Source organism: Haliotis rubra, unplaced genomic scaffold (assembly GCF_003918875.1).
Source record: "Haliotis rubra isolate DU_JTF1 unplaced genomic scaffold, ASM391887v1 Scf217, whole genome shotgun sequence".
NCBI classification, from domain to species: domain Eukaryota; kingdom Metazoa; phylum Mollusca; class Gastropoda; order Lepetellida; family Haliotidae; genus Haliotis; species Haliotis rubra.
In genome coordinates this window covers 954,923-966,344 of record NW_025766192.1, presented here as the reverse complement: position 1 = coordinate 966,344, position 11,422 = coordinate 954,923, and the positions used below count along the sequence as shown (strand labels likewise).

The window sequence follows — 11,422 nt, the reverse complement described above, 5'->3', positions numbered from 1 at the left end:
ATGTTTTATGCACAACTTTACAAATATTGACCCAAACAAATATTTTTGTGAGATTCAAAAATAAGTTTACATTGTTATGGATAAACTTAATTGATATTTGCCATGATGAATTACGTAAGTTATAATAAATGTTAACAACTGCAAAATCCAATTGTAGTGAGTGGGTGAGTTAATATTTATCGTCACATTGGCAATATCTCAGCTATATCGTGACGTGAACAATTTATTATTATAGATCAATACAAAGTCTGTAGTCAAAGAACAGTCAAACTGCTAGTATATCACATGTATTAAATTAAAATTAGCACGCTATCATAAAACGATATTATTAAATAGAACAATACAATATAAAAATGGGCTATAGGTTGCCAACAACTGATGGTACATGGGGACGGGAACTTAAGTACTTTTGCTACCTGCATGGACCCTAGCTGGATTTACATCATCCCCTCAGCTGTTGACAGTTTAGACATTAATTTAAACGAACATATATACTATGATTAAAAATGTGGTGAGATTAAACATACTTTGAAAGACGTGGTCTTACATACCCTCTCAGGGGGACAATAAAATCCCACTGTACGATATCAAACGCAATCAAACGATTCACCAATCTGCACACATGTCAACTCCACCCTTACTGTGCGTGCCATGCTTAAACCATACAAGCCTTTAAATGAAAACAAAGAAATCCATGTAACAAATAAACTTACCTCGACTAATGTAATGAATCCTGAAGACAACGCTGTGACAACTCTGCAGCTGTTTGGCAGGTATCCACGTGCTTTTCGTGCAACATTGCCTTAGTGCGTTTATAGTCTGGGCATAGTCTGTTACATGACAAAGTTTTCTGAGTCACACAGCGAGTGTCGAGTATGATTATCCATGGCATTCCCCATGTAACGGTGTTATCGCCATTGCCGAAAAACGTTGTTTGTCGGTTTTAAACTAAATTTGCCTATGTTGAATTCAAATGAATCCCGGAAATTGAACAAACCAAACGATTTATCTTCTAAATTTTACCAGTAAATGCAATCCCTCGATATTTGTTGGTCTGTTGCTTTACGCCGCACTAAGCAATATCCCAGCTACATGACAGCGGTCTGGGAATAATCGAGTTTTTGGACCAGCCAATCCAGTAGTTGACATTGCGAGTATTATTTTACAATTTTTATTGGGATACGATGACATGCATCAACCAAGTCACCTCGCCACACGATCCCGTTAGTCGACTCTTACGACAAGCATCGGCTGCAGAAAACCAATTCTAACCCGGATCTTCACGTTTAACTCCTCCGATAGTTCAGAAAGGCAACACGAAGATTTTGTAATCAGTAAACTGAACAATATCGTTGAGTGAATATATTTCTATGCTGTTTGTTGAAATATCCCAGCACTATCACGATGAGGTTCTTCAGGTATGGGATTTATACATTTTTTCAACATCTGGAATCGATCCGGGGTTTCTATGTGAAGAGTGAGCACTTTAACTACTTGGCCTCCCAATCACCCTTCAGTATATATGAAATAGCATGAAAACCAACTCCTCAGATATGTTTAAACATGTTTTACTATCGGAATAATTGCTGGTACTGGAATGTTTTTTCCTGTAATGATTCGAGAACAGGGATAACGTAGTAATAACGATGTATGGTAAAGAGGGTAAATTTATAGTCAATTTCAATGTTTATTTAACTATATACTCACAAATAGACTGAGCGATATATAGTATGACCAGAAATTATTGAGAATTTTAGGAATATGTTTAATTGGATTTCTAGTATAAACAACCTTGCCCAGCTATCAAGTGTTTGGTTTCATTCAAGAGAAACAACTCCGTTAATCCTTTTCATTAGTTTGTGAAGAGTTATCCCCATTTGTTTACTTGCTAGCAGACGACATTTTCAGTGATCTTCAGTATGGATGATTTAGAGAAGAGGAAGTTGATTTTAGTGTATTATAACAAGGACATAAGATCAGCTAAAGTGATTTCAAGTAGAACCAGGCATCCCTTTGTCCACTGTTTATCGTGTTTTTGAAATAGATTGCAAATGAATATGGCATTTAGCACCAGGGAGGCGCAGGTAGGCCCAGAAAATTGACTGTCGGTGACAGGAGGCGGCTTGGTATTCTTGTTTCTAAAAACAAACGAAGGAGTTTAGAAAACTTAAGGTTGGATATGATTGATAGAGGAACTGTGGCTGTCTGTAAGGAGACAATTAGAACTGAGCTGCATGCAATGGGTTGGCAGAAAAGTCAGGAATTCCATCACCGATCATGAAACCTGAACAAAAGGAGCGAAGGTTGAACTGGTGCTTACAGCATAGACATTTTAACTGGGACAATGTGATTTTCTCAGGTGAAAGTTCTGTGTGGCTGAAAATTCTGGACCAAACAAACTGAAAAACCTTTGTATCAGCAACCAAGTACAGTCCGAAATTTAACGTGTGGGGTGGCATATCTGTGTATTTGAAGGGAATATGAACAGTGAGCGGTACACTCGAGGGACATTTACTTCCATCTGCTCACGTGTGCTATGGACATTTTTGGATTTTCCAGCAGGACAACGACCCAAAACATCGTTCAAATCATTCACAGGACTGGTTTCGGACCCAAAATATGACATTATTAGATTGGCCAAGCTATAGCCCTGACCTAAATCCAATAGAAAATGTTTGGGGACTTATGAAGGAAAGTATCAATAAGAAAAATCTGACAAATATTGCTGAAATGAAAGAAGAGGTGGTCCGATATTGGGACAGCATGGACCAGGATTTTCCAACTTCTTTGATCAGTAGTATGCCCCGCCGCATTGCTGCCCATGGGAACTTGTCAAAATACTAACTGTTCCCCTGTGTTTGAATCTGGAGTTATGTTCTGCTACTATTCACATTTAATACGTGAGTAATGAGTGAAAAAAAAAAAATTACAATCTTTAAATTCTCAATAATTTCTGGTTGTACTGTAAATACCTGTCAGCGAAGGACAGTAAACAAATACAATCACAAATATAGATTTGCAAATAGAATTAGGTATTGTGTATTTATCCGTTAGGTATTGGAGATTTCTCCGTATAGGCATTGGCCATTTCCACGAAAGTGAGCGAAAACAGGAATGTAACTATAAAACCTCAGTTTTGCGAAAAGCATTTGCGCGCCTCTCCACTTTCAAGCTAAGCAGATTATGCGGTGATAAGAAAATGGATGATTTTGTTTTCGTGTGTGGCCCCTATTAAACTGTCATATCATTGACAATCCTTTTAACATTTTATCGGAGACGAAAATAGGAATTTAAATCATCATTTTATGAAAGGTTACAGTCAGCTTGTCGTAATACCTCTATCGATGTAGCACTTGCATTGACTGTAACCCTTCTGGTGTTATTAAATTCTCATCAATTCTCACTCTTTGATTGAGTATGATCCTTACATCCTCTTGGGCGTATTAATAGTGCAACAAAGTACGAGTACTGCTTCCAGAAACAGATTGCGTCAACACTCGTTACAAATGTCGGAGTAAGGTAGCAACATTTTATTAGCGCTTTTGTTCACAAATGAGACAGATATTTCAAAGGCGTGTGTTTACGATTCGGAAGCAAGATATCAACTGATTTGTGACCTGCGCACAAGATTACACCCTACCGCTCTTCTGGACTTCTATGCGTTACCGATTTTTACCACTATCATGGGTCTTCATGGATCTATTAATAATAGCTTATCCTGCCATATCAATAGCACTCGTTACAAATACAAAGGCAAGTCAAATGTTCAGCAGACCAAACATAAAACTATGGTGTCATGACAGGCAATCACCATGGCTACCAATGTGTCAGTATTATATAACCTCTATTCCATACCGACAGCAGCTGCCTTAAAACAGGTACAAGTAGACTAAACAGATAATTCGTACTTACAGCTGGGTACAAATCATATTTTCCAAATGTGCTTAGATTCTTACAATTGTTGGTCTTCGGTCTTTTTTTTAATGGGTGAGAATTTGTGGATGTCATCTTCTTCATTATGATTGTTTTGCAGTGGAATGAAAACAAAAATTCTAATTATTTAATCCAAATTTTATTTCCCCACAATTGTAAATTTATATATACACTAACGAATGCAAGTTACTGTACGAAAGCTTCAATACCTTGCTGAGGTCCGATTATGACCAAATCATCTCAAACGCGTCAACATCCAACACACAGATGTTCGTTCGACGCAACCATCTAACCATCTAACATTCTAACACTAATACCCTTACCCACAGTCTCTAACACAGTCTCTAACACACTCATCTAACACACTCATTTAACACACACTCTCCGAAGTATCACGAAATACGTTTATATAACAAACATTCATTCATGGAATTCTCGTGCAGTAGCGTTTCCGCGAGGCGTTGTGTTCGCGCATTTACAACACATTGTCCGAGAACAAAACAAAACATCCATAGGATAACTGAACGTCCCAAAACGCAACTGTTCTATAACCTCATCCGAGAACATGCTCATCTGGTGTCCGCGGTCGCAGTGTTTCGGACATTCCATGAACTGTTCTTCAGTCCATTCCCCCCCCTCCATGATAGACTCCTGTCTATCATATGTTCTGCTGATATCCATGAATCATGAATCACAAAATGAAAAATGCACATTTCAATAAACAACACATCCTGTTTCTTGATCCTCTAAAATAGTCATTTGGTATCCTAATTCGAATCTTCAAAAGTCAATCCTTTACACAACGATCCTTCGAATTCAATCCTCCTGATGCCGACGATCCATGCTCCAGACGAACGATCCATCCTCCAGACGACGAACGATCCTGCTCCCACTGCTTGCATGAACATATCTCGCCTGAACCTCCACATGACTGATCTGCTTAATGTTCTCTCAAGTCATCCTCCGAATTCCACTCGAGTGGACACACCTTCGTCACAGGTCTCATCAGCGTAGTTTTCCCCATCTTTACTTGTACCACTCGAACATGTCCATCCTTGCCTGGATATGTGTTGATGATTCTCCCCAAAGGCCAGCTTCCACGTGGAGAATCTGGTGAAACTACGATGACGACATCATTTACCTTCAGATTGCGGTTAGCCTCTCTCCACTTCTTCCTGACTTGAAGAGTTGGTAGTAGCTCCCTCAACCATCTCCTCCAGAAGTGCCTCACCAGTTCCTGTATTCGTCTCCATCGTTTTCTGGGGTTGTATGACGTAGTATCAACACTATCTGGAGCAAATGTTCCACCGACTTGCCCGTGCATAAGATGATTTGGGGTCAACGGTACATCATCTTGGCAGTTAGCACTTTGATAAGTGAGTGGACGAGAATTTATGAGTGCTTCTGCGGCAGTAAATGCTGTAGTTAGCTCTTCATCCGTGACATCGCCTTTACCCAGAATGGCAAAGATAGCTCTCTTAGCTGACTTAATCATGCATTCAAATACACCACCAAAATGTGGTGCATGAGGAGGGTTGAATCTCCAGACGACTCCCTTATTAGTCAATGATGATCTCGCAGTCGCATCAAGTTGTTCAACCAGATCTCTCAATTCCTTCACAGCGCCTACAAAGTTAGTTCCGTTATCGGATACGACTTCTTTTGGCATTCCTCGTCTATTTGTCATGCGGAAGAAAGCATTCAAAACGAGTCACTATCTAGACCATATGACATTTCCAAATGTACAGCCCTAGTGGACAAACACGTGAAAAGACACAAATATCGTTTTTGTCTCTTCTTTAACCTCCCTTGGATAGTCAGAAAAGGCCCTGCATAGTCCACTCCAACATGAGTAAATGCTCTCAGTGAATAGCTAACTCTCAGCTTTGGAAGTGGAGCCATAATCTGAGGTCTCGGTTGAGCTTTTTGTCTCCGACAAAAGGCACATTCTGTCTCCCATGCTCGAATCTCTTCACGAGCAGCAATGACCCAGTATTTTGAGGATAGAGCAGCTAAAGTTTGATTAGTACCTACTGCATGTTTACCCGCTTCGTGGTAATGTTTCACAATAAGCCTTGTGACCCAGTTCTTACGAGGTAAGATTATTGGAACTCGTGCTCCCCAAGACAAGCAGTCAGCATATTTCAGTCTGCCACTGCATCTAATTAGTCCCTCTTCATCGATTATTGGCTGGAGTCCAATGAGTTTGCTGTCTTTTGGAAGCTGTTTTCCTTTTTTGCAGTGCAGAAAACTCTTTCTCAAACTCCTGTTGTTGCGTCTGACTGATGATTCTCATTTCAGCATCTTCGATTTCGTCAACCTCCAAATTACCCATGTGTCGTAATTTTGGTGCAATACGTGCATTGGTAACAAATCTGCTTACCCAAGCATATATTCTAGTCAACCTCTTCCAGTCAGAATATCTGGATGGATGAAGACGCCATGCATCATCCTCACCTTCAGACATTAGTGTAACAACTTCCCTTTTTCTGGACAGTTTCTTTATTTCTAAAGTACTATCACTTTGAAATCCAACTATTTGTTCTGGCCATTCACTTTCTGCGAGTTTCAGAAATGCTGGTCCTGTCAGCCATGTACTACTGGCTAGGTTCTTCACTGATGTACCCCTGGTTAGTATGTCTGCAGGATTTAACCGAGATGGAACATATTTCCACTGATATGGACTGGTGTGTTCCTGGATATAACCAATGCGATTTGCCACAAAACACTTGTAATTTCTACTCTGGCTTTTTATCCAACATAACACATTCATACTGTCACACCAAAAAATACGTGTTGACAGTGGACATTTCTAACACCTTTGCTGAAGCAACAAACAATTTCACCCCAAGGCCTGCCGCCATCAGTTCCATTCTTGGAATGCTTACAGATTGAAGAGGAGCAACCCTGCTTTTGGAGGTAACTAAACGACTGACCAATTCCCCACTCTGGTAAGTATAGACTGCATATATTGCTGCCCCATATGCATCTTGTGATGCATCTGCAAATACATGAAATGTTTTGTTTTCTATTTCAGATTTGATTCTCAAGCACCGTGGTACTCTGATATTGCATAACTCTTTAACCTCATTTACCCATTTCAAAGTTCTAAGATTCAGATCTGGATCAAGCTCTTCATCCCATCCGAAACCTGATATCCACATCTCTTGAATCATCATTTTCCCCACAATGGTGAAAGGTGTCAAGAGTCCAAGCGGATCAAAGATCCTTGCAATTTCACTGAGAAACATTCGTTTGGTCATTCTCACAATGTCTTCAGGAACATTCATACAGAAACTGAACTCATCATCATTTGCAATCCACATAAGACCTAGTGTTTTCACTGAAGGCAATTCATTCTTGTTTATGTTTACCTTCTGTGCCCTAGATTCTAATGGAATTCCATCAAGGACATCCAACGAATTTGAAAGCCATTTTCTGGCGTTCATACCTGCTGTGCGCCATAGCTCACTCAGCTGATTGTACAGTTCTATCCCAGTCATGTCATCTTCTACCGAATCCATACTATCGTCCATATAGGTGAAGCTTACTACAGTCTCTACAGCAAGTGGAAATTCATTCTGATGTGCTTTTGCATGTTCTTGTGAAATGTATTGCGCTAAGAATGGTGAACAATTCAAACCGAACAACACCCTGTTAAACTCATACACCTGTGGTTCCTCATTTGAATTCATGGGTCGCCACAGAAACCTGAGGTATTTACGATCTTCAGGTTTCACCTCAATTTGTAGGTACATCTCCGAGATGTCACAAACAAGTGCTATGGGCTGCTTCCTAAATCGAAGCAAGATTTCAAAAAGATCATTCTGCAACTTCGGTCCTGGATGTATTATGTCATTGAGTGAAACACCCTGACACTTTGCAGAAGCATCGAATACAATGCGTACTTTGGTTGTAGTTCTGTCTGGACGTACTACTGGAAAATGAGGAAGAAACCATTTACTCTCATTTTCCAATGACGATACTTTACGAATGTATCCCTTTTGCACATATTGATCTAGAACTGAGCAATAAGCTTCAGCCATTTCTTTGTCTTTCGACAGTTTCTTCTCAGTGCTAAGAAGACGATTGACAGCCATCTTATAGTTATCTGGTAACATCCGTGTGTCAAATCTCCAAGGTATACCTACTTGGTAGTGACCATTGTTGTACTGAAGTGTCTGTTTAACTTTTTCAACTGCACACAATTCATCATCATTGTAGTCATTCATGGTGCTACATGAAAATTCCTCTACTTCCCAGAACTTGTGCACTAAAGCGTTTAGATTCTGCAATTCTGTTCTATTGTTATCAATGAGAAAAGTACTTGCAAAATGTGTTTCATTTTCACCATGAACACGTCCTATGCATGTCCACCCAAGAGGTGCAAGTCTTGCAACAGGTTCTCCCTGACCACCACCTACCTCTTCATATGACCGATGAAGGTCAATGTAGTCAATGCCTATGAGGACATCCACCACAGTACGAGAACTAAGTTTCGGAAATTTGATGTGATTCAAATGTTTCCATTTATGTCCATGTTTCTCCCAGTCTACTACTTGCATTTTGCCTGTAACTTTTGTTGTTGTAAGAGCTGACATTGATACATCAACTGAACCATCAATGCTTTCTAACCCAAAATTAACAGTCATTGATTCAAAACTCTCCTTTCTGCCATTTAGAACATTCACTGACACTTTCTGATAATGTCCTTGTAACCCAAGTTCTGCAGCTATATCTTCATTTATGTATGTCTGCGTACTTGCATCATCTAAGAGAGCATTGACTGTAATCCTGCGATGTCCATTTGTGATAACTACTGGGACTGTTCTCAATGCTGTGTATGACATGTCACACCTACAAGTAGACATTGTGGTTGTTTGTGTTTCATCTACTGGATTTAGGGGCGACTTACTTTTGCACCATCTGTCCAATCCCTTACTTTCCTATCAGTGTGAAGTAAGCGATTGTGATTTGCAAAACAACCACCTATCCCACATTCACTAAACCTAGTGCAACTCCTACCACAGTGGTTGGAGCCTAGACAACGGAAGCAAAGATTCAACCTCTTTGCAACCTCCCACCTCCGACTAACGCTCAATGCTTTGAACTTTGTGCACTTCCACATCTCATGACTTGCTCCTGGACACATTTGACATGGACCCGTTTGACTTTTATTCTCTTTATTGCCAAAGAAAGTCCCATTTTTACCCGATGTTTTACGTTCATGTGACCTCTGCTTTTCAGCAACCCCATTTATGACTTCACTGGCAATGACCTGAAACTCTGATTCTTGCAGAATCCATTCCCTGAGGACTTCAACAGATTCCTGTCTCTGGGTCTCAAATATCCACCTCTGATATTGTATTACCATGGATTCTGTTAATTTCTTTAGTAATTGTGAATATAAGGTCCCATCACCCAACTCTTCTAACTTGTCTGATTCTCTAAGGTTTGCCACTAAAATATCAAGCATGTCTGCAAACTTCTCTAAGTCCCTGGCATTACCTGCCCTAATTGGTTTGAACTTTGTAATCTCTTCTAACTTCAAAGCAATGTTACGTCTTTTACCACCATATTTGCGTTCAAGACGTTCTAATGCGATGTCATATGCAGCCGCACTATGACCTAAACTCGCTATCACTTTCAGTGCTTCTCCGGTAAGACATTGTCTTAACTGTAACAGTTTGTATTCGGGGGGTGGCTGGCGCCATGTCCACACAAGCTACAAATGCTGCTTTCCAATTCTCATACATTTTAATGTCACCATTAAATGTGGGTATCGACTCTTTTGAGTTGTTTCCACATATCTACACCAAGCTCATTTTGTTTTGTGACAGGGTTCGTTCTTCTGCGAACATCATAATGTGCTCCAGAACTTTCAACCACATTCAACTTGTCATCTAAACATTCGACGTTCTTCTCATGTTTTCCTGTGACCACGTTCTTATTTAGGTCTTGTTCATTGTCACTGTTCTGTTTGCATTTTGTATTCTTATCAGATTGTACTTTTTGCTTTGCCTGATCTTGAGAATGGAATAGCATTGATAAACCGGTTCTTATGCTTTTTACAGAAGTAGCATCTGATCTGTCATTCAAGTATGCTTGTGCCATTTTAACAACATCTTCATTAATCCCTTCTACAGACGCAAGTTCTTTGTAGACTTGACTTTTGTTTTCAGTGTCCCCGCTATCTGAATATGCCTGAATCAAATCAACCATGATATTCACTGCCTTAAGATGAAGTGAACTTACCTTGTCAATTTCATCTCTAACCTCCCGACGGGAAGGAACATCAACTTGTTCTATCAAGTTATACAACTTGTTCTTACATTTTGTAAATGCAGTTTTAGCTGCTGCTTTTTGTTTCTTTAATTTGATAATTTTGTCACCAACGTCTGTTTTAGGAACCTTTACCTCAACGTTTGAAGCTATTTGCTTCATCGATTTCTCCGACATGATGACAAACTAATCTGACTTGCAACTAACCTAACCTGCATGTAAACTAACCTTCCACTAATCTAACCTGTATCTAATCTTGACACGCAACTGAACTCACCTGCAACTAACCTAACCTAACATAACATAACCACGCTCTGCTACCATTTTGTTTTGCAGTGGAATGAAAACAAAAATTCTAATTATTTAATCCAAATTTTATTTCCCCACAATTGTAAATTTATATATACACTAACGAATGCAAGTTACTGTACGAAAGCTTCAATACCTTGCTGAGGTCCGATTATGACCAAATCATCTCAAACGCGTCAACATCCAACACACAGATGTTCGTTCGACGCAACCATCTAACCATCTAACATTCTAACACTAATACCCTTACCCACAGTCTCTAACACAGTCTCTAACACACTCATCTAACACACTCATTTAACACACACTCTCCGAAGTATCACGAAATACGTTTATATAACAAACATTCATTCATGGAATTCTCGTGCAGTAGCGTTTCCGCGAGGCGTTGTGTTCGCGCATTTACAACACATTGTCCGAGAACAAAACAAAACATCCATAGGATAACTGAACGTCCCAAAACGCAACTGTTCTATAACCTCATCCGAGAACATGCTCATCTGGTGTCCGCGGTCGCAGTGTTTCGGACATTCCATGAACTGTTCTTCAGTCCAATGATATCCATAAATTGTGTTCCTTTTAACACAGAAGCTCGTATCCAAAAATTATTTTCCTCATAATAAAGAAGTTGATGTCCATAAATTGTCACCTTTTATGTATATCCCTTCGAAATTCGGTTCAAAGAGTTGGGTTTGTTTTGGTGTTTCTTGGTTTTTCCTGCATATGGTATCATCCGTATCAAATATAATGACAATCCACATTACACTGACACAATGTCCTATTCACACTGGCCTGTCATTCAAACCAACGAGTCTTTGAAAATTAGACTCTGTGAAATGCCCTCTTGAGAAGTACATTTACTTGTCTGTAAATACAGTACATAATATAGAGAATCGTC

General features: G+C 39.6%; 1 protein-coding gene across 1 annotated transcript; it reads right to left on the bottom strand.

Moving 5' to 3' along the window:
* Positions 1–6,710: 6,710 nt before the first annotated feature.
* On the bottom strand, positions 6,711–10,392 carry LOC124277021. The gene is made up of 3 exons (XM_046712674.1): positions 10,189–10,392; positions 9,168–9,289; positions 6,711–8,790 (listed from the first exon to the last, which is right to left on the bottom strand). The coding sequence occupies exons 1-3, from the start codon at positions 10,390–10,392 to the stop codon at positions 6,711–6,713; spliced, it is 2,406 nt and encodes an 801-aa protein (XP_046568630.1).
* Positions 10,393–11,422: the final 1,030 nt, after the last annotated feature.